This window comes from Scyliorhinus canicula, chromosome 19 (genome assembly GCF_902713615.1).
Source record: "Scyliorhinus canicula chromosome 19, sScyCan1.1, whole genome shotgun sequence".
NCBI lineage: Eukaryota > Metazoa > Chordata > Chondrichthyes > Carcharhiniformes > Scyliorhinidae > Scyliorhinus > Scyliorhinus canicula.
In genome coordinates this window covers 6,340,123-6,364,304 of record NC_052164.1, presented here as the reverse complement: position 1 = coordinate 6,364,304, position 24,182 = coordinate 6,340,123, and the positions used below count along the sequence as shown (strand labels likewise).

Genomic DNA, 24,182 nt, shown 5'->3' with positions numbered 1-24,182 from the left:
TTTAAAAAATTGCCTTCTCTAAACCTTGCCCCTCGCAACCTAATCCTAACCTATGCCCCTTAGTAATTGACCCCTCTCCCCTGGGAAAAAGCCTCTGACTATCCAGTCTGTCTATGCCACTCATAATTTTGTAGACCTCTATCAGGTCGCTCTTCAACCTCTGTTGTTCCAGTGAGAACAAACCGAGTTTATTCAACCTCTCCTCATAGCTAATGCCCTCCATACCAGGCAACAGCCTGATAAATCTCTTCTGCACCCTCTCTAAAGCCTCCACATCCTTCTGGTAGTGTGGCGATCAGAATTGAACACTATACTCCAAATGTGGCCTAACTAAGCTGCAACATAACTTGTCAATTTTTATACTCAATGCCCCGGCCAATGACGGCAAGCATGCCGTATGCCTCCTTTATTACTGTTTTGTTATGCTCTTGACGTAGCATAAGCTGCTTCCTTGATGTGCACTCTGACAAAGGAAGGTTCAGATTTGGAGATAGCTATAACACATTTATCAACCTGTTAACGATTCTCCTACTTGGATTCGACTCTCCTGTTAATCCTGCTATAGCTACTCAGACTGATGAACCAGTACACAATCCAGGTGGTGGGTGTGATGTGTTTCAAATCAACCCTGTGTACTCACTTGAGTGTCTCCACTGGAAAGAGAAAGATCATGTGTGCTGTGACCTTATATATGGGTTGGTGTAATACTCCCCTGTGTGTGTGTGTGTGTGTGTGTGTGTGTGTGTGTGTGTGAGTGTGTGTGTGTATCGTGAATGCCCATTGGTCGTGTCCTATCTTAACTGGCCTGTGTGTCATGTCTCTGCTGCTCCTCTAGTGTCAATCTCGCTGTGGAGGCTTGTGACACTGGAGTCACTTTCTGTGTGGAGACGCGCAGTTGTCTCGCTGTGGAGTCTTTCATCGCTTTCTGTGTGGAGGCTGTGATCTTTTGTGGTGCGTGGACCACTCTCTGTGTGGAGTCAGGGACTCTTAGCGGAGCGTGGACCACTCTGTGTGGACCACTCTGTGTGGCAGCAGGCCGCTCTCTGTGGGCTTGTACCGCTCTCTGTCTCTTGGCGTCAGGCCGCAGCATAATCCTGCACTCACGAGTCAGGATGTCATATGTGCTGGGCTGAGGATTCCCCAATCCGAAGAACTCGTTGTCGTCTTCAATGTACAACACTTCTAGTTGCGGTTCGGATTTGGTACTGGGGTAGCCACCTCCCAAGGTGAAACCTTCGTCTGAGTCGTAGTCTTCTAGGACCATATCATGTTTTGTGTCGGTGCTGGCATTGGGCTCGCGATGTCCAAAGAAGAATTCAAGGTCGTATCATCTCTTTGGGCAGTGCTAACTGCTTGTTGCAGGGTTCTGTGGAGGTTACTTTCAGCTACTGGTCGAATTGCAGGCATTGTGCTGTCAATGCAGGTGAAAGAATCGGGTTTTATGGCTTTAAAACTTTTTTTCGTGTTTTGTGATATTTCCCCTTTAAGTGGGCGTGGTCCGGGGCCTCTGACATCATGAAGCATGTGACATAGGTCTTAGGAAGCGATTGCGTATGCGCAGATCACTGTTCCTTTACTGGGGCCTTTTTCTCAACTACGCATGTGTGGCTCCTTTTCCAAGATGGCCGCCAATCAAAACTGCCGTTTTCTTCATTGGAAATCCTACCTTCACCTTGTGGTGAGTGTTGGCCCCTCTTGTACTGTTTTTTCTTGTATATTCCTCGCAGAATTCTTGGAATTTGTCCAGGACTGCCTGGAAGTCGCTCTTGTTTTGCCCCTTTGAGTATTTGAAGGTCTGGAAGATTTCAGCAGCTCTTGGACCCGCGATGGTAAGAAGAAGCTTTATCCGCCACGCCATCTAAGTCAGACGCTACCAGTTTGATCTCGAATCTCTGCCTGAACGCATGCCAGTTTTCACTGAGATTGCCGTGGTCCCTGAGCTGATGTGGAACCGGAATCTCGAACATCATCTTACCTGGGTATCGTTGCTGGTTGTCACTTTTTGCTGAGTTGTAGCGATATGGATTGAAACAGTTCACTCCTTGGTCCCATCTTTTTTTATGCTCTTGACGTAGCATAAGCTACTTCCTTGATGTTAACTCTGACAGAAGAAGTTTCAAACTTGGAGATAGCTTTTACACATTTATTAAACTGTTAACGATTCTCCTACTTGGATTCGACTCTCCTGTTAATCCAGCTATAGCTACTCAGACTGACGAACCAGTCTGCTACAATCCAGGTGGTGGGTGTGATGTGTTTCAAATTAACCCTGTGTACTCACGGAGTGTCTCCACTGGAAAGAGGAAGATCATGTGTGCTGTGTCCTTGTATATGGGTTGGTATAATGCTCCCCTGTGGTAGTGTCACCTCTGTGTGTATCGTCAATACCCATTGGTCGTGTCCTATCTTACTGATCTATTGGTTGAATGTCTGTCTGTCATGTCTCTGGTGCTCCCTCTAGTGTCTATCTAGTCTACGTGTATTTACATTAACCCCTTGTGTATTTACAGTGATGCATATCACCACAACTACCTTCTCCAGTTGTGTTGCCCCTTTCCGTGACCTGTGGACCTGTACACCTAGATCTCTCTGATGGAGACCATTAAGATATACAGGAAATTATTACATACTGCTATGGAAATATGCACGGGGTAGGAGGTTAGGTGTTATCCCATTGAAAATACCCTTCTCGTGGTACCCAGCAAAGATGTTTGTGAGAGCTGGGCCTCGAGGGGATCCCAAGGCAACATCATCTCTATGGGCATATATGGTGTTGTTAAAACTGAGCTCAACTGTGAGTTGATGAGTTCATAAGCTCAGTGAATACTGATTCACACAATGGTGGCTGGTCTAGATTACCACGATTACTATGCTACACGCGTATATCTATGGCTCCCGTTAGTGGAACATTGGTGAGTCGGCTAATGATGTGAAATGAGCACATGACACCGTGTTGCAATCGATATGCAAGTCCTGTATCGTCTTTGCAAATGTGAAGGAATCCTTCACCATGTATCTGGAAAACTTGTTTAAAATTGGTTGTAACAGTTCCCAACCATTTGACTAATTCATGCTGTGCAGAACCGGTCATACATAAGATCAGGGATAAAGGGACACCACTGTTGTGTGTATTGGGCAGCCCATAAATATGCAGTTGCAGTGAACCGTGAGATCAAGTCCTGTCGTATACATCAAGTGGCAGCTCATCACTCTTGCACTAATCCAGCAAGCATTTTTTGTTTAAGCTTACTTTCAAGCAAGGTTGTCCAGTCATGTTGAGCAGCAAGCCCAATGGATACAAATATGAACCAGTCATTAAGAATGACATGCATTTTGTTGATGTCTACATTTGTTCAGGATGACTATTCCGGTCCCTTTGTCAGGTTAACTGATGTGTATGTCCGGGTTGGTCTTGTGAAAACCAGACGAGGAATACCAGTATGAAGTTGTTCTTTCCCTTGACATTGGTATTTTTGCGATTGTCCTGTTCAGTGCAAGGCAAACAGTTTAGACAATTCTTTCCCCCAATAATATTATGTATTTGTGAGAGGTGGGCATTGCCATTGAGTTGGAATTTATTACCCATCCCTATGTACTTAAGTTGTGCATAGTTGGTTGGGATCTGCTGCCTTGAATTGTTGGTGATGATATCATACAACTGATTTACTAGGCTACTTTAGCTGGAAATATCAAGTCAGCCATGTTGATGTAACTTCCTGCCCACGTTTGCACTTAATACTGTGACTCCTTACTTGGTAATTTCTACAAACTTGATTATGTGATTTGTGCTAACCCTCACAAGATCCGGGGGGTCGCTGATTGATCTGCCCGTAGGCTTCATAGAATATGGGTGCGATTCTCCGCCCCCGACGCCGGGTGCGAGAATAGCGGGAGGGCCTACTGACATTTTTCACGCCCTCCCGCTATTCTCTCTCTAATCCCCCCCCCCCCCCAACCCACGCCACGAATCGCCGCTCTCCGTTTTTCACGGCGAGTGACGATTCTCCTGGGCCAAGCGGCCGGGCCTTCACGCCCGTTTCAACACGACAGCAAACACATCTGCTTGCTGCCGTCGTGAAACGGGCGCCGGATGCCCGTTTGGGGCATCTGGGGGCCCCGATTGGCACGGCCGTGCCAAGGGTGGCATATGCCCGCGATCAGTGCCCACCGATCGCGGGCCGTGCGTCCGTAACGGATGCACTCTTTTCCCTCCGCCGCCCCGCAAGGTCAAGCCGCCACGTCTTGCGGGGCGGCTGAGGGGAAAGACACCAACTGCGCATGCGCGGGTTGGCGTTGTCCAACCTGCGTGTGCGCGGCTGACATCATCGGCCGCGTCAGCCGGCGTGATGCTTGGCGTGCGGCCTTGATGACCGACGTCAAGGCCGCGCCGCCGTGACGCACGGGGCCGCGCTCCTAGCCCCGCCCGGGGGGGGAGAATCGACCCCGGAAGTGACCCACGGCAGCCTTTACGATTCTCCGCATTTGCGGAGAATCTCGCCCTGGGTGTTTCCGTGGTGAAGCAGATGGAGACCCACCCAGCTGTGGCTTGTTAGAAGGACCTTTGAATGTAGCTCCCAGACCCAGACCAGGAGCTCCTGATAGTCCTGGGCTGGAACGTTTTTTTGTGTGCCACGGTAGTGGCTTTATTTTTAGTTCAGAATAAACCAGTTTAGCTTTTCACTCGGCACCTTCTGGAATTATTACTTTGGCAGCAAGGATCAAACAAACTAGGATTGTTTTCACTGGAAAGACAGAGGCTGAGGGGAGATCTGATGGAGGTTATACTACAATACTACAAAATTATGAGAGGCATAGACAGGGTGGACATCAGAGGCTTTTTCCAAAGGTGTAAGTGTCAATTACAAGGGGGCACAGGTTCAAGGTGCGAGATAAAAGTTTAAAGGAGATGTGCAGGATACGTATTTCACATAGAAAATGGTGGGTGCCTGAAACGCGCTGTCAGAGGATGTGATGAAAGCAGGCACATCAGCAACATTTAAGAGACATCTGGATGGATACGGTGGAAACCAAGGGATACGGACCGAATACAGGCAGAAGGTTTTTTTTTAGTTAGGGCATCATGCTCTGTACAGGCTTGAAGGGCTGAAGGGCCTGTTCTTGTGCTGTACTTTTCTTCTTTGTTCAAACATGGGATTCCGAGCAGCCTTTTCGAAACTCCCTGACAACAACTTCGGTAAGAAATAATGCATTAAGAAAAACCCAGAAATGCCCTTGTTTGAGGAGCTCGAGCCTTATGATGCAGAAGTGGAGAACTGGTCCCAGTTACCCAAATGCATGCACTGCTACTTCCATGCCAATGGCATAGATGGGAGTGGCAGACATAAAATAATCTTCTTGTTAGCATGTGGGGCCCCGATGTACAGCATTATTAAAATTTTTACTTATCCTGCACCTGTGACACTAAAACGTTCAACGCGCTTCTGGATCTAGTAAAGAACCTTATAACACAAAGCTGTCCTTAATCCTCCAGCATTACCTATTCAACATAGCTGGGAGGACCCTGGGGAACCTGTGATGGAATTCTTAGCTATATTAAAGAAGCTGGCCGAATACTGCGAGTTTGACCCATCCCTAACCAAGATGTTACGTGGACTGGCTACTGTGTGGGATCAATAAAGTTGCGATACAATAAAATTGTTGGCAGAACCTACCCTAGACCTGAAAAGGACTATAGAATTAGCACTAGCCTTGGAGAACGCTGAGAAAGGGGCCAAAACCTGCAAGGAACAATAGACAGAGCGTTCTCAGGCTAGGGCTTGGGGAGGACTCTCATACAGAAAAGCCAGCATTCCCAGCGAAGACTCCCATTTGCCTTGCCCATCACCAATTCAACATTCAGCCAGAACATTTAGGCATTTCAAAGACAGCTGATTAACTCTAGAAGTACCACGGAAGACTACAAGTGTCAGTCACAAGGCAGCTGTAAGTGTGGCCCAAGGACACAACCCAGGCAAGGCTGCCAGAATCAACAGTGCGCATGATGTCCAGGCTGGAAGTCAAAGCCATTTCAGAACCCTGGCCTTGCAAGCCTGAGCAGCCTATAGAGGGTGAAATGATGCAGCTAAACTGCATCATTACCTCCAAGATTGCCCTGATGGTCAACGGCCATTTCCATGAACAGGAGGTGGATACAGGAGCTGCCATCTCCATCATCAGGGAACAAACCTTCCGGCATTTCCGAATGGGAATCTTATCCCTCGGCCTATGAGACACCAGGGCCAGGTTGGCCACGTATACAGGGGAACCGTTAAGGTGACGGAGACCACTATGACTCTGGTTACCTCTGGGCTGCAGATAGCCCCACTCAAGCTCATAGTTGTACGAGGACCAGGACCCAGCCTCTTGAACAGAGACTGGGTTCAGAGGATCTGTCTGGACTGGCTACGAATTTTTAAACTCGGAACCGGTGAACTGTATGAGATCATTGACAAATACCCTGAGGTATTCCGAGGAGGCCTTGGTAGAGTACAGGGAGCACGGGCAAAGAATTATGTGGGCTCTTGACGCCCTACCCAAATATTTCCAGGCACAATAGTTCCAATAGCTTTACTTACCAAAGTAGACACCGAACCTAAGCAAATAGGGAGCCTTGGGATAACACGACCAATGCAGTTTGCAGAGTGGGCTGCACCAGTAGTCCCCTTCCTTAAGCCCGACAAGTCGGCCTGCCTTTGCGGGGACTATAAACTAACAGTTAATAAAGTCTTATGTTTAAGTCAGTACTCCATGCCACGTATAAAAGGTCTACATGCCAAACTGGCAGGGGGTCAAACCTTCACCAAACTAGATTTGAGTCATGGCCATCTCCAGTTAGAATTAGACGCGTTATCCAGGAAGTGCATGATGATTAACACCCATAAGGATTTCTGCAAAAATACACGCCTGGCCTTCGAAGTCTTGGTGGAATGCATCATTTTTCAATGTGTGATGGGGAACATTCTCCAAGAGCTACCTAAGGTGGCAGTATACTTAGGCACGGAAAAAAATCACAGGAGCCACAGAAAGAGATCACCTAGCAAACCTGGAGGATGTTTTGAGACTATTTTCTGATGCAGGTATCCAACTAAAATCAGAAAAATGTGTGATCCAGGCAGGGGAAGTGATCTATCTAGGGTACTGAGTTTTATTTTAAATTTAGTGTACCCAACTCATTTTTTTTCCCAATTAAGGGACAATTTAGCGTGTTCAATCCACCTATCTTGCACATTGTTGGGTTGTGGGGGTGAAACCCACGCAAACACGGGGAGAATATGCAAACTCCACACGGACAGTGACCCAGAGCCGGGATCGAACCTGGGACCTCGGTGCCGTGAGGCAGCAGGGCTAACCCACTGCGCCACCGTGCTGCCCGCTAGGGTACTGAGTTGATCAAGGATGCACCAACCCTGTGAAATACAGCAGAATTAAAAGAAATTCCTAGGCCCTCGTGAAAGACATTCAAAATGCAATCCAGTCGTTTTGAATCACTGTCTAGCAGCTTGAATAATTCGCTGACTAAGATGGGGAAAGGCAGTCTGTGCCCACTCCTTTATCAGTGCTGATTTGCATTCTCCTGTGAGGGAGAGCAAGTTTAATTTCTGTTTGTCTTTTTGCATTTCTTCTGTTGACATATCAATTCTTAATTTTATACCTTCCCCAAATAATGCACCAGGCATGAACCATCCCATGAATTATAAACTAGGTCCAATTCATTTTGAAGACTGTAAATCCAATTGCTGAGTTGTTCTGTCTCAATATCAGTGATCTGACTTTCAATAAAGCACTCTCTGCATGATGTAATGGTATAAATTCCAGTTGCCTTAGTGTCTGTCTGTCTTTAAGCTGCTGGAAAGCAGGCATTTTTAGATTTAGTTTGCACTTAAATGCTACAAAATTTATTCAGTGTTATTTTAGCTCATTAACTGCCCTGGCAACAGTGCAGTACTTGTCTGTTTGCATGTGCAATAAAAGATGTGAGTGATGTCTTGGAAAAATAATTTCGATCAAGTATAAACTGAAATCTCACTGGCAGAACAGACTTGCCCTGCCTCTAAATGATTTTGGTTTTTAAGAGTTTTTTTTTGTAGGATGATCTTTCCTTTTTCTTTGTCCCCTCTTTCCTCTTCCTGCTCGCACAACTATTGAGTTCCTGCTTTTAGCAGTGTTGGGAAGTGTTGATCCAAGTTCAGTGCAGAATAACTCTCCTTCCCGATTATCTGCCTTCTCCCCACCCAACTGTGCCCTCAATTCCCCGCCAAAGATTGCTATTTAATTTGCTTTTGTGCTACTGATAATTCCTCAAATTTGTTTGTTGGACAAGATGAACAAAAATCAGTTTTTGGTGGGATTTGATCTCCACGTCCCATGCTGGTGATTTGGATTGGTTGCCTGCCTAGAACATTGTAAAATTATGTAGTCATCCCTAATAGAGGCTCTTGTAAGGGTTGCCTAATATCCGGGATTGACCTGATGGTACAGCATAATGGGAGAAACTCTAGAGATGTTGCAGGAACAGAGGGACCATGATGTGTATGTACATAAGTCATTGAAGATGGCAGGGCACGTTGAGAGAACAGTTAATATAACATATAGTATCTTGGGCTTTATTAATCAGGGAGTTGAGTACAATAGTAAGGAGGCATATTGAACTTGTATAAGACACTAGTTAGACCTCATTTGGTTACTGTATCCAGTTCTGGGTGCCATACTTGAGGAATGATGTGAAGACATTGGAGAGAGTACAGAGGAGATTCTGTATGAATCCAGGAATAAAGAACTCTTGCTATGAGGATAGATTGGAGAGGTTGGGCTTGTTGACCTTGGAGAGAAAAGGGCTGAGAGGAGACTTGAGAAGAGGTATTCAAGATTCTGAGGGGCATGGACAGGATAAATATTGAGAGACTGTTCCCCAAGAGAGCATCAAGAATTAGAGGGCACATTCAAAATAATTGGCAAAAGGAGTAAAAGTAATGTGAGGAAACAATTATTCCCGCAAAGGGTGATTGAGTTTGGAATGAACTTCCTGAGAGGGTGGTGGAAACAGGTCCAATCGAGGTATTCAAAAGGGAATTAGATTGCTGTCTGAAAAGAGTGAATGTGCAAGGTTAATGAGGGATAAGGCAGGGGAGTGGAACTAGGTAGAATGCTCTTTCAGAGAGTCCGTGCAGGCTCGATGGGCAAATGGCCTTGGCCTCCTTCTGCACTGTAAAGATTTTGTGCTCTGCATAGCCCAGCAGAAAATTTAGAGGCATTATAATAAATTATTGTTTTATAAATAAAACGCGCATTTTTATTTGATTTTTAAATGGGGATAAAAGGCTGTTTGACAATGAGGATTCACTTAGCTGGCTAAGGAAGAGTTTCCTTGCTTTCCAATTGGTATGGAAGACTTGGGCTGCAAGGATTAGTGTGTCAGGTGGCCATTTGGTCATCTGCTGATAACTTCTGGAATATGTCAATTCGGAGTTATAAACCTCACTTTTTATGGCTTGTGTAATTTAAATTATTCAATGTTGGACCTAACAAAATGAGTTATTGATGGTTAATTATTCTTGAACTAGAATTGTAAGATGATGCTGAACACAATGTTGATATTCTGCGAGAATCTGAGATTCCTTAAACTCGAGAGCAACTTATTTCTGTTTATCAAACCATCCATCTTTTAGTGTTTTAAAATTGTTAATATGTGCTAAATGTAGTTATTTTTATATGGACCACTTGCAATGAAATAGGTTGAGATTTTCGAACATATTTTGCTTTGGACTCTATGATTGACTCAGGTGGACATCAGAAGAGTGAGCAGAATGCAACACTGTGTCAACGCAATCTGACCATTGCAGGATTAATTGTTTGAATTATCTTTGACAAATATGATTTCTGAGTTGTAAATCATGAATTCCAGTAACGGCTCTTTTCTTTTGGAACCCATTGCTCAAAATGGTAACTTGTTTTTTTTAAATCCCTTTTTTTTTAAATGAAACATTAGTTTACACTATTGCAGATATGCAGTTCTCCTTCTCGTGTCTGCACTTGTTTACATGAAATGACATCACTAGGAGCAACAGCACTCTACTTTCTTTTTATTATAAATTGAGAGTGCCCAATTATTTTTTTCCCAATTAAGGGGCAATTTAGCGTGACCAATCCACCTACCCTGCACATCTTTGGGTTGTGGGGGCGAAACCCACGCAAACACGGGAGAATGTGCAAACGCCACACGGACAGTGACCCAGAGCCAGGATCGAACCTGGGACCTTGGCGCCATGAGGCAGCAGTGCTAACCCACTGCACCACAGTGCTGCCCATTCTACTTTTTCTCATCAGTCCATCTGCTGCTGGATTCAAAGCTTTATTTCTATCTGCAAGATGAGAAAGCAAACTGGGGAGAGTGACGTTTCAAGTTTGGTATAGTGCCAGTCCATTAAAACCTGGGCATGATATCTTTATAGAGCCTGTTTTCTTTTCCACGTTACTCTTTGCATTTGGTATTGTGTTTCTGAAATTGGGCGCGCGTTGCATTGGAGTCTTCCTTCTGAGCATTATTCTTTTGAATTTATGCAGTTATTGCTTTCTGTTCCTAAAACCCAAATTAAGTAGTTATGATGAACATGTTATCCCCACCATAATGCTTGAATTTTTTTGGCAATACTAGTTATGATTGTGTGGGTCATGTGTGACACGGTGATGCAGTGATTAGCACTGCTGCCTATGGCGTGAGGACCCAGGTTCGATCCCGGCCCCGGGTCACTGTCCGTGTGGAGTATGCACATTCTTCCCGTATCTGCCTGGGTCTCACCCCCACAACCCAAAAAGATGTGCAGAGTCGCACCTTTAAGGCCAAGCCTGCGCCGGAGTGGTTGGCGCCCCGCCGACCGACGCGAACGGCCTTTGGCGCCCTGCCAGCCGGCGCGAACAGCTGGCCAAAAGGCCTTCGCCGGCCGGCGTGAGTCCGCGCGTGCGCCGGAGCATCAGCGGCTGCTGACGTCACCCCAGCACATGCACGGTGGAGGGGGTCTCTTGGGCCTCCGCCATGGTGGAGGCCGTGGCAGCGGCAGAAGAAAAAGAGTGCTCCCACAGCACAGGCCCACCCGCCGATCGGTAGGCCCCGATCGCGGGCCAGGCCACCGTTGGGGCACCCCCCCCGGGGACACATCGCCCCACGCTGCCTGCTCCCGCCGGCACCAGAGGTAGTTTAAACCATGCTGGCAGGATTTCGGCCCTTCGCGGGCCGGAGAATCGCCCCGGGGGAGCCGCCGACCGGCACGATTCCCGCCCCCGCCGATTCCCGGGTGGCGGAGAATTCGGGCCACAGCGGGGACGGGATTTACACCGGCCCCGGGCGATTCTCTGACCCCCTAGGGGGTCGGAGAATTCCGCCCCTGGTTCTAGGATCGAACCTGGACCTCAGTACCATAGGCAGCAGTGCTAGCCACTGTGCCGCCTGTGTGTCAAGCACCTTTTACCAAGTGTATAGAAGATCCAGTTCTGTAGAAGGGTCATTTGGACTCAAAATATTAACTCTTTGTTTCTCTCCACAAATGCTGCCAGACTTACTGAGTTTATCCAGCATTTTCTATTTTAATTTCAGACTGCCAGCATCTGCAATATTTTGCTTTCATTTATAGAACATCTTTTCATTTGCTGTCTTAATCCTTCAAGAACTTGAAATCAGTTTCTTCTGTTGAGAGATGTAGTTGTTGTATTATGTTTGTCTCACTTTAACTGGCGAATGAAGACTAAATGTTACACAGCGTACTGTTAATGAGTATAATGATAGGATACAGTAGCTATAATGGAGCTGTGGTTTAGGTTCGAGGAGAACTGGGAACTTAATATTCCTAGTAATTACATTTTCAGAAAAGATATGAAAGTGGGAGTGGAGAGGAGGTAAGATGTTAGGGACAGATTCTATCACATCATTGGAGTGTGAGGATGTCTCGGGACTCGAGTTAAAGCAAAGTCCACATTGAGAGAGCTAAGAACTAGGAAGAGATGTGTGTACATTACAGACCACTGGAAAGAAATAGATGTGAAGCTCATATGATTCAGAGCACTGAACAATCATTTTGGGTAGTAAGAGCATACAAAATAGGAACAGAAGTAAGTCCTTTGGCCTCTCAAGCCTCCTCCGCCATTTAGTTGATCATGGCTGATCGGTTTGTGTTTTAATTCCACATTCTGATCTGCCCCCGATGACCTATGATTCCCTTGCCTAACCAGGATCTATCCACCTCCACTTAAAAATATTCAGTGACTTCCACCTGAGACAGAGTTTCAAAGTCGTGCAACCATCTCTAAAAATGTTTTCCTCATCTCTAACTATCCCTAGATAAGCTTGAATAAAGGTACATGTGGTCAAAGTTTAAAAGATTTTTAATATATTTAGCATTGCTTCTTAGATTAATGTTTCTAATTGTACAAGATGACATCATTATTTGGTTCTGGGAAATGGAAAGCAAGGAACTTTTGTGAGAGCAGCAAAAGAGTAGGAACATTGTGACGATAACATAATCAGGTTCAGTGCAACAATAAAAAAGGACAATGAAGACTCGGATAGATGATAGCTATACTGGATGAGGACAGAATCAAATGAGTTGAAAGAGGTTCCAGCCCAAATTAACTGGACAGTAAGGTTAGACAACTGATTGGCAGATCAACAGTGGAAAATGTACAAATCAACAATGGAAAATGTCCAAATATGAAGTGGCCATAGTATGAAATGAATATATTCCTAATGGGTGAAATGGTGTTTCTTAGTGTGGAGTTCTATGGATAGAGAAATCAAAGGTGACCTTGGAAGGCTGGATATGGGAAATTAATCAGTGGATCCTGATCTATTTGTTTTCTAAATGAGAAGGCTTGCAGTCTTTTTGAAAATGCATCCACGACTGCAATTATTTTTATTCTTGGGATGTAATGACAGTGGGCCAATATTTATTGTTCATCCTTCATTACCTTAATGATGTAAAGAGTCAAGCACTATTGGTCTGAAACTGTTAGCTTCAGTATGTAACAAGTACAGAAAACAAAATGTCTCTATATTAGGCTGTGAATTTCATCCTTCCCGGCAGGAGAGAACTGTTTACTTGCGTGAATGTTTACTTGCTTACTGAGAACTGCTTTCTTTGGTGGATAAACTTTTTGACAACATGGAATTATTTGTTTCCTAATGTTTAAAAATATTCGCTGAAATCAGTTTACCCCAGAAACTTTAGGTGAGTGTTGAGTACATTTTAAACCCAGCTTTGCTGCACATGCGTAAAGTTTAAGTCCAAGCCTTTTCAAAGACACCTCACATTGCTGTGTGTTCCAAAGACCTGCAGCTTTCAAAATACCACTAAACTGAAGCCACTTCACAGATGTAGAAATCAAAGTTTCAGGCATAATTTCATCCTTGGGACAGCTGTTAAAAATATGTACTGTATTTTAATAGCAAAATGTTGCAGTGTGTTCCATTGTACTGTCTTTGATTGCAGGAGTGGTGGACCCATTTGTGGTTGAATGAGGGATTTGCTTCTTGGATTGAGTACCTCTGTGTTGACCATTGCTTCCCAGAATATGACATCTGGACCCAGTTTGTATCTGCTGACTACACACGAGCGCTGGAACTTGATGCTCTTGACAGCAGTCATCCAATTGAGGTAGATCAATTTCTCTTTCCTGAGCTCTTGTACATCGTGGTGATGTGAGAATGCTGTGATATTGCATTTCAAACCAAGCCACGAACTGTCATTGTTTTAGCATGGATTTTAAGATTTGTATTTTAATGAAGAACATTTGTTGAAAGGTGGAATCGTTGACCGTTGCAGCTTAACTCTGTTTAATGGCTCCATGGGAATCATGGTTCTGTGGTTACAATATTCGAAAGTTCTTCTCTGTTTTTTGTTATTCCCTTCTAAGTTTTTTTTCCCCTCAATTTCCTTCCCCCATCCCCATCTCCAGTTAATGCTGACTGCTATAGTAACTTCCCGTGGACATCAGAAGCCCTGCAGCATGTTGTCTAACTAAACACTTCTATATGAATGAATGTAGGCAATCTGCTTGACTGGGAAGGTAGTGTGATTCCTTCACACTTATTCAGTGTTACATATACCTGTACTTCCCAACCAAGCTCGCTGAATAAACATGATTACACAACATTTTTCTCTACCTTTACATTGGAGGCTCCTGCAGTGAAACAATGTAATGTTAATCAAAATTTACAATATGAACAATTAATAAATATAATTAAGTCAGACGATTCGGAGGGCATCTATTTCTGTGTAGTACTTAGCGAACCTCAGACACCTGCTTTTTCATGTTCACTGCAACCTCTGGTGATTTTGGTTTAGTTTGGATGTCACCCGTAGTTGTCTCAACCGAGTCGACCTAGTGTTTGGAGGTTGACTTGATGTTGAAGTGTCCTCAACTGGGGGAGTGTCTTCCACAGTTGTTTCTGGTATTGTCAGGTTCTGTGGACTCAGTTGATTGTCTTTGGCAAACTATTTCAAGTTACTAAAACAGTACATCGTCCCGTGTTTGAACGGTGTATTAGATCGGCCCTATCTGTGAGACGATGGCAGGTGGCCACTTCTCACTGGTGGTATTCTTGCCAATACTACCAGACCTTCTGAAAAACACGATTTTTAAACCCTGTTCTCATGTCGCAAAATCTAACTGATGTTTCCTCTCAACATTTATCTTGTCTTAGGTTGCTTTAGCAAATTAAACGCTGTGCATTTGAGTAATGCCGGGGAAGTTTGGATTGTACAAAGTGTTGTATTCTTGTATGTCATCAGGAATTGGCTTAAGCCGTTTAAACAATGATCCTTTCTCATGAGTTGTCTTCAATGAATGCTTCAGTGTCTGAATAAACCTTTCAGTCAGTCCATTTATGGCAGGTTGGTAAGGAGCAGATCAAATGTGTTGGATTCAGTTCTCCTTTAGGTAATTTTTGAATTCTTGCTAAATAAACTGGCCCATTGTCGCTAACATGTTGTTTGGGATAACTGAATCTTGCAAAAATCTCACCCAATCTTTCTATTCTATCGTTCTCTCCGAGGATGTAGTCTTCATAAAGGCCACTTCAGGCCATTTTGAGTGTGCATGTACCACAATGTAAAACATTCGTCCTTCAAATGGTCTGGCATAATCTACATGAATGGTCCTCTGGGTCGTTCCCATGGGTGTAATGGCAGCAGGTTTTGAACCTTTGCCTAAGCCGAACACGTGCTAGCTTTCTCCTCTATTTCGCTATCAAGCCCTGGCCACCAAAAATAGCTTCTGGCTATCTTGTTCATCCTTACTATACCACCTGTATTGCCAGTTTTCTTTGTGGTATTTTTAAAGGATAGGCTTGCAAAGCAGGAAGCTACAAACAAACAAGAGCTTTATTGGAAAGGTGTTTACAGGTGTTAGGATCGACTGTCCATTTGCCATGCAAATGGCTGATACCATCATCAATCTTAAAAGTGACCTTGTTCCAATTTGAACGCAAAACATCTTAAATCAGCAATTTTAGCTAATAAAACACAGCAAGGGTGCACGGTGATGCAGTAGTTAGCACTGCTGCCTCACGGCACCGAGGACCCTGAGTTTGATCCCGGCCTCGGGTCGCTGTCCATATGGAGTTTTCACATTCTCCCCGTGTCTGCATGGGTTTCATCCCCGCAACCCAAAAGATGTGCAGGGTAGGTGGATTGGCCACGCTAAATTACCCCTTACTTGGAAAAATATAAAAATAAATAAATAAAACACAGCAAATGTGAGCTAACTTAAAAATGAAAGTCCAGCAACTGTAATTCCTTCCAAACTGCGATTCTTCAATTTGCCTCAAATAATAATATTATAAGAACATTTAATTCTGACATCAACCGTAGGGGTAAGTATTTCTGAGTCTGTATTCTTTGGCATATTTAGAGGCAAAACAGGTTATTTGCATAAGCTCATATTGTTTGCCTACTCCCATTACGGTTGAACAACGTGAGTTTTTAAACAAAAACATTAAAAATACGATGTATTTTTTGAAGGTCACAGTAGGACATCCAGCAGAGGTGGATGAAATATTTGATGCAATTTCTTATAGCAAAGGAGCATCAGTAATTCGAATGCTGCACAATTACATTGGAGATGAGGTAAGGCCCTTCAAAGCATAAATTAAGAATATATGTATTACTAGGACTGTGATTTAGTGCATAGGCAGATGTGAAAAATGTGGAATTTGGGATTGTGTCAAAAGTTTAAAAATACAACTTGTTTTGATGTTTGTCTTTGCAAGCTGGCAATTCTACATTGGTTCTAAAGCACAAATATCTATCATTAACAATTCGGTGTATGCATGTAGCACCATACCATGATGGGTTGCAATCGGGAGGCAGTTCCCCTCCAATTTTAGGTGTCAGCCATGCTAAGTGGGTAGCACTCTTGAGCTAGATGGTTGTGGGTTTGCTCCAGAGACTTAAGGACATGACTTGGATAGCACTCCAGTGCAGTCCTGTGGGAGTGCTACCCTGTCAGTGGTTTTTTTATCTTTGGAGCAAAATGTTAAATGTCTGCAAAAGATTTCTTGGTATTGTAGAACATAGACAAATACAGCACAGAACAGGCCCTTCGGCCCACGATGTTAACAAAGAGAAGTACAACACAGGAACAGGCCCTTAGGCCCTCCAAGCCTGCGCTGACCATGCTGCCCATCTGAACTAAAATCTTCTACACTTCCGGGGACCGTATCCCTCTATTCCCATTCTATTCATGAATTTTCAAGATGCCCCTTAAACGTCATATCGTCCCTGCTTCCACCCTCTCCTCCGGCAGCGAGTTCCAGGCACCCACTACCTTCTATGTAAAAAATACTTGCCTCGTACATCTCCTCCAAACCTTGCTCCTCGCATCTTAAACCTATGCCCTCTAGTAATTGACCCCTCTACACTGGGAAAAAGTATCTGACTATCCATTCTGTTTATGCCCCTCATAATTTTGTAGACCTCTATCAGGTCGCCCCTCAACCTCCGTCGTTCCAGTGAGAACAAACCGAGTTTATTCAACTTCTCATAGCTAATACCCACCATACCAGGCAACATCTTGGTAAATCTCTTCTGCACCCTCTGAAGCCTCCACATCCTTCTGGTAGTGCGGCAACCAGAATTGAACACACTACTCCAAGTGTGGCCTGACGAAGGTTCCATACAGCTGTAACATGACTTGCCAGTTTTCATACTCAAATGTCCCAACCAATGAAGGCAAGCATGCCGTATGCATTCTTGACTACCTTCTCCACCTGTGTTGTCCCTTTCATTGACCTGTGGACCTGTACACCTAGATCTCTCAATTTGTCAAAACTCTTGGAGGGTTCTACCATTCACTGTATATTCCCTACCTGTATTAGACCTTCCAAAATGCATTACCTCACATTTGTCCGGATTAAATTCCATCTGCCATCTCTCCGCCCAAGTCTCCAAACGATCTAAATCCTGCTGTATCCTCTGACAGTCCTCATCGCTATCCGCAATTCCACCAACCTTTGTGTTGCCCGCAAACGTACTAATCGGAAGTTACATTTTCCTCCAAATCATTTAAATATACTATGAACAGCAAAGATCCCAGCACTGATCCCTGTGGAACACCACTAGTCACAGCCCTCCAATCAGAAATGCACCCTTCCATTGCTGCTACTCTGCCTTCTATGACCGAGCCAGTTCTGTATCCATCTTGCCAGCTCACCTCTGATCCCATGTGACTTCACCTTTTGTACCATTCTGCCATGAGGGACCTTGTCAAAGGCCTTACTGAAGTCCATATGGACGACATCCACTGCCCTACCTGCATCAACCATCTTTGTGACCTCCTCGAAAAACTGTATCAAGTTAGTATCTTTGCACATGTACACACTGTTGCAATGTATTCCACACATACACACCGTGCACAGTCGCAGGTACCGTCACAGCTGTGTGACACAACTCTTCTCTCGTTGTCAAAAGACTGTGGCCCAGGTTTTTGCTCCCGGGTTGGGGGCAGAGAGTCGACAGAACCCCGGCCCTGCGAACTCCATATATAAGAATGTCAGCCCAGGCGGCTGATTTTCAGTCCAGCGGGTGTGGGTTAGGACAGGGAATCAGGGTGGCGACCCAGGGAGGGCTGGGTGGGTGGGCTTTATGCTTCGCGGCCCCTACACCATGTCCACCGTTTGAAAAAAATGTGAAGATTAAAACATGAACCACCATCCAACCGAACTTTTGTCCTAGATTAAGAACAAATTAATCTACACCCCATCATTTTGCCGTAATCCATGTACCTATCCAATAGCCACTTGAAGGTTCCTAATGTTTCTGACTCAACTACTTCCACAGGCAGTGCATTTCATGCCCCCACTACTCTCTGGGTAAATAAGCTACCTCTGACATCCCCCCTATATCTTTCACCATTCACCTTAAATTTATGTCCCCTTGTAATGGTTTGTTCCATCCGGGGAAAAAGTCTCTGACTGTCTACTCTATCCCCCTTATCATCTTATAAACCTCAATCAAGTCGCCCCTCATCCTTCTCCGTTCTAATGAGAAAAGGCCGAGCACCTTCAACCTTTCCTCGTAAGACCTACTCTCTATTCTAGGCAACATCCTGGTAAATCTCCTATGCAACTTTTCCAAACCTTCCACATCTTTCCTGAAATGAGGCGACCAGAACTGCACACAGTACTCCAAATGTGACCTTACCAAGGTTTTGTACAGCTGCATCATCACCCTCACGGCTCTTAAATTCAATCACTCTGCTCATGAACGCTAGCACACCATAGGCCTTCTTCACAGCTCTATCCACTTGAGTGGCAACTTTCAAAGATCTATGAACATAGACCCCAAGATCTCTCTGCTCCTCCACATTGCCAAGAACCCTACCATTAACCCTGTATTCCGCATTCATATTTGTCCTTCCAAAATGGACAACCTCACACTTTTCAGGGTTAAACTCCATCTGCCACTTCTCAGCCCAGCTCTGCATCCTATCTATGTTCTCTTTGCAGCCAACAGCAGCCCTCCTCTCGATCCACAACTCCACCAATCTTCGTGTCGTCTGCAAATATACTGACCCACCCTTCAACTCCCTCATCCAAGTCATTAATGAAAATCACAAACAGCAGAGTACCCAGAACTGATCCCTGCGGTACGCCACTGGTAACTGGGCTCCAAGCTGAATATTTGCCATCCACCACCACTCTCTGACTTCTATCGGTTAGCCAGTTCGTTATCCAACTGGCCAAATTTCCCACTATCCCATACCTCCTTACTTTCTGCATAAGCCGACCATGGGGAACCTTATCAAATGCCTTACTAAAATCCATGTACACCACATCCACTGCTTTACCTTCATCCATGCGCTTGGTCACCTCCTCAAAGAATTCAATAAGACTTGAGGCAAGACCTACCTCTTACAAATCCGTGCTGACTATCCCGAGTCAAGCAGTGTCTTTCCAGATGCTCAGAAATCCTATCCCTCAGTACCCTTTCCATTACTTTGCCTACCACCGAAGTAAGACTAACTGGCCTGTAATTTCCAGGGTTATCCCTATTCCCTTTTTTGAACAGGGGCACGACATTCGCCACTCTCCAATCCCCTGGTACCACCCCTGTTGACAGTGAGGATGAAAAGATCATTGCCAACGGCTCTGCAGTTTCATCTCTTGCTTCCCATAGAATCCTTGGATATATCCCGTCAGGCCCGGGGACTTGTCTATCCTCAAGTTTTTCAAAATGCCTAACACATCTTCCTTCCTAACAAGTATCTCCTCGAGCTTACCAGTCTGTTTCACACTGTCCTCTCCAACAACATGGCCCCTCTCATTCGTAAATACTGAAGAAAAGCACTCGTTCAAGACCTCTCCTATCTCTTCTGACTCGATACACAATCTCCCGCTACTGTCCTTGATCGGACCCACCCTCGCTCTAGTGTTGTACAAAGAAGAGTAGGGAAACTCTCTTGCTGAACTGGCTAACATTTTTACATCAACCATTAGCTAAAACAGATTATTTGGTTATTTAATTAATTGTTGCTGATGGGACTTTGGTATGTGCAAATTGACTGCCATATTTCCTCACATTACAGCAGTGACTACATTTCAAAATTAACTCATTGGTTGTGAGGCACTTTAGAATGCCCTGAGGTCACGGAAGACTTTACTTAAATATAATTTTAAAAACATTTTTAAAACAAAGGACAAATGAAAATGTGCAAATGCAGAGACTTCTGGAACTACATAGTGGAGCAGCCATTTGTTATAGAGGAAAAACAGGTTAATATCGTGGGTGTATGTTCTTCATCAGAACTGAATTCTGATGAATAGTTTACACCTGCAACATTAACCTGGTTTTCGTCTTTGCGACTGCCCTGCCAGATATTTCCAACATTATCTGTGTATGTACATATTGTCATTATTTAATTTTAGGTTTACATTCATATCTGCAGCAAGAATTGGAAATCCAGCCAGCCAACTGCTCAACATCCAAACAGGTCCTGCAATCTAATTTAAAAATGTATGTCTTTTTTGAGGGGGTGGGGAGATGTGAATAAGGGATACTAGGAGGTGATCACAAGGCTGTAATATGATCAGTGCCCAAATATCATGAAGGAAGTGGAAAAAGTTTCCAATTCATCGGAATGCTTCATTCAAACAAAAACCGTGAAATCTCACTCTGTCTTATACACATTCTACAATGTCAATTTTTCGTGTGAGATTTTAGATTCACTATTTTAAGGAAGCAGTACTGTAGGTATGTTCAGTTGCAATGATTCTATTCAAAATATAGCATTAATTAGAATGGAGATATTACAAAATTACTTCATTTGTAAACTATTTCAAAGTTTATTATTCCCAACAATTGGGCAGTTTAAAAGGTTTTGAAAAAACACCCTGGTTGTGCCATGTTTTTGTCTGTCTTGAACAGATCTCTGGAATTTTAGTACATTCTTGTTTTCCGGATTGTGAGGCAAAGGTAATTAAAATGAAAAGATCCTGATAGTTTTTTTTTAACATTCATTGCCAGACTTTTGCCTGATGCTGTGATTTTACACAAACCATGTCTACAGGATCAGAGTCAGATGCTAATTTTTACACATCATCACGCGCAAAGAATAAAATGAAGAACAGCTATGACTGTAGTCCCTAGGAGATAGTGGAGTTGGGCTGGGGGCAAATGGGAGGAACGAGTGAAACCTGTGATTATCTTTTGAATCTTTGGAAAATTTCAAGAAAAAATATTTCAAGATCACTTATATTGTTATATCAGAGTTCATCAGAATTAGCAAGTTTATAAAAAAAACTACTCTGCAGTCTATTGTTTAATTGCAAAATTGTAATTAAAAGAAAAAGCACAGATCATCCCCATTGTCCTTTATCACATGTTTACATACTGCAGGCATGTGGGCATCAAGCTATAATGATGAGTTACTTGAACCTGAAAGTTTCATAATAAGATCTTCATGTCCTACTTCACGTAGGTGGGCCCAGTTGCATCAGGCCTTGTGCAGGAGTTCATAACAACTCTGAGTTTATCTGCAAGTCATGGCAGAGGGCTGAGGAAAAAAATAAACCCTTCAAGGTCAAGTTACAATTCTTTCCACTTTCCTTAGCTGTTGTTTTTGCAGAATTTCAAAAGAAAAAACATTTAAAACCATAAAATTTAAGAACTTTCACACAGAATTTTAAAAATCTATTTTTAAAAATATATATATTCTTACCATAAAATGGCGAACTTCCTAATTGGGATAGTGGCTTACTAGCTGTATATTGAATCACGTTTGGGTTCTACCATGCCTCCTTGTTTTTCCCATTAGCCTAGAAATTACTGATTGAGATATTAGTGTAAAAACATGCAACATGTTTGACATTTCTCTGCTTGCTATTTTAATGGAAGAATTAATTCACTTTAAATAAGATGATTTCAACCTCATTTAGAATAGATAAGAAAAATGTCACAAATGCACTAAATGTTTGTACGCTAAAATTGCAAACAATATTTCCAGGTTAATCTAAGCACAGTGGAAAGTGACTTGGTTAGTCACTGAGGTTGAATGCAGAAGCATCTTGTTTCAGCATTCAGCCTTGTAAATGGTAAGATGATTTTAGAAATTTGGGGATGGGTTTCCCCCACACCCCTTCAGAAATCAAGAAGGACAAGGTCGGCATTGAACCGCATTATGAATTATTCCTCTAAAACAAGAATTCAGATACCTTAGTTTGCCATGTCGCAGTTCTGATGCTAAAATATACATGTACTACTGACCAGACTTCCTTTTCTCTTCCACCATCAAAACAAAAAACCCTCAAAATTTAATAACATTTACCTCACCAACAGTTGGATCTTGTATATAGTTTTCTTGTTATTTTGTGCAATGCTGTCATTTTATTCCAAGAATACATAGACAGTAATTGATAGGTTACAGAAAGTCTTGAGTTTAAGCTCTTTTTAAATTGTTTTTGTTAGTAGGCATCTTGATGATACACATGAAATGTTTATGGAAGAGGGAAGCAAGACTGGAATTGGGTTATTAACTTAATTGTTTTATATTATGTACCTGTTCTATTTGTTCTAGCAGAACAAACTGGTTTTATAGGAGTAATTTAATTTGTCACTAAATTTATTTTCGTTTTATTTTAGTTTGTGCTATGATGCTATCTTGTACCTGCTATCTTGATTGATTTCCTAATTTATTAAAAATGTTCTTTTTCATTACAGGATTTCAGAAAAGGAATGAACTTGTACTTGACAAAGTTTCAAAATAAAAATGCAGCAACAGGTAAGCCCAGTTCAATTTAAATCTCAAACTTTTTGTGGAATAACTATTGCGGTGCTTTGGAAGGAGAGCTGGAAGTTATCTTGGTTTCCTGATCAACATTCTTCCCTGATCTGTTCTACCAAAACAGATTATCTGGTCATTCCTCTGTTTGCAAATCCTGCCGTGAGCAAATTCATAATAAAAACTGTGCAGCAAGCAGTAATAACCTTATATTGTCATAAGTATGAAGTTACTGTGAAAAGTCCCTCGTCGCCACATTCTGGCGCTTAATCTCAACAGAGGAGTTTCGTTTTGGTCCTGAAAGGTTCCCTCTCCAAAGATTCTGTACAGAGAAAAGCAATAAAACCCTGGTTTTATTCATGAGTGATATTTAATATATATTGGCCAGCTTAATTGGAAAATAGTGGCACGTTTAAGAATTATTGTAACTGTTAAATGTAAAGCTATTTCTTAGTTTGCTAGTGTGGTTAATTATGTGATTAAATTAAAGTTTGTTTTAACATAAAGATACCTATTTGTCAATGTTATCACTCCTGTGGTGTATTAGGTTCCCCGATGAGAAACACAACAATTTGCAATTGGTAAAACTGAGGAAAGGATACTTCGCTCCAGGAGTGTTAACACTGACTAATAGGTATTTTTAATGTTAAAACAAACTTTAATTTATGCACAGAATAAATCACATTAGCAGCAAGTAATATCTTTACAGTTAACAGTTCAAATAAAAGAAAAATCATTAACTTACTCCCTACACCGGCAACAATATATATTCCAGTGTAGTTCAAAGACCACTTATAAATACAGTTAACAATCACGTTTACTTTTCTCTGTGCAAAGACCTTGGAGAAAACCTTCCAGGAGCTAGCTGAAAGTCCTGTCTTGTCCTATGGCAAACTGCAAAACTACAGATAGACCTGGCTCCACCCGTCAATTACATCACAAGGCATTATTCGGTCTCTTTCCACTAAGATGTCCCATGACCTGCTTTTCCAGGACTAAGCACCATCCCTCATAAATTGTCTACACCCCAATGATCCTCCAAAATCAAAAGAATGTTCTATTAGTCATCTGTCTGTAAACAAGTAAATGGTTAAAACCAATGAATTCCTCACATTTACGACCCCTTGATCACAGCTTTAGCAGACATACTACCTCTAGGCATCTCAAACCACGGTTTTAATAACATTATTGCAAGAAATATGAAATATAATATACAACAATTTGCTACATTCATCACAGGTGCAGTAACATTTCCTCACGTTTTACAAATCAAAGATAGTTGGTCCATGTTCGGGTTCCTAACATTTAGATGAAGAGACTGTTAATTTATCATAAGTAATACCAAGCTAGGTAGAAAGGTGGGGAAGACAGACAGGCTGCAAAGAGATATAGCAAGGTTTGGTGAGTGGGCAACAAGATGG

At 43.1% G+C, this 24,182-nt stretch overlaps 1 protein-coding gene across 3 annotated transcripts in view; it reads left to right on the top strand.

Annotated features, from left to right (window-relative positions):
- The window catches only part of npepps (aminopeptidase puromycin sensitive), a 328,961-nt gene that overhangs the window by 204,265 nt on the left and 100,514 nt on the right, over positions 1 to 24,182 (top strand). For all 3 annotated transcript variants that reach the window (XR_005458182.1, XM_038779185.1, XM_038779184.1), the window contains 3 exons: positions 13,476 to 13,640; positions 16,008 to 16,112; positions 22,701 to 22,761. Coding sequence is in view for 2 of the 3 variants with exons in the window: in XM_038779185.1 (XP_038635113.1) it covers positions 13,476 to 13,640; positions 16,008 to 16,112; positions 22,701 to 22,761 (331 nt within the window). In the remaining variant the exon portion in view is untranslated. The remainder of the gene's footprint in view (positions 1 to 13,475; positions 13,641 to 16,007; positions 16,113 to 22,700; positions 22,762 to 24,182) is intronic.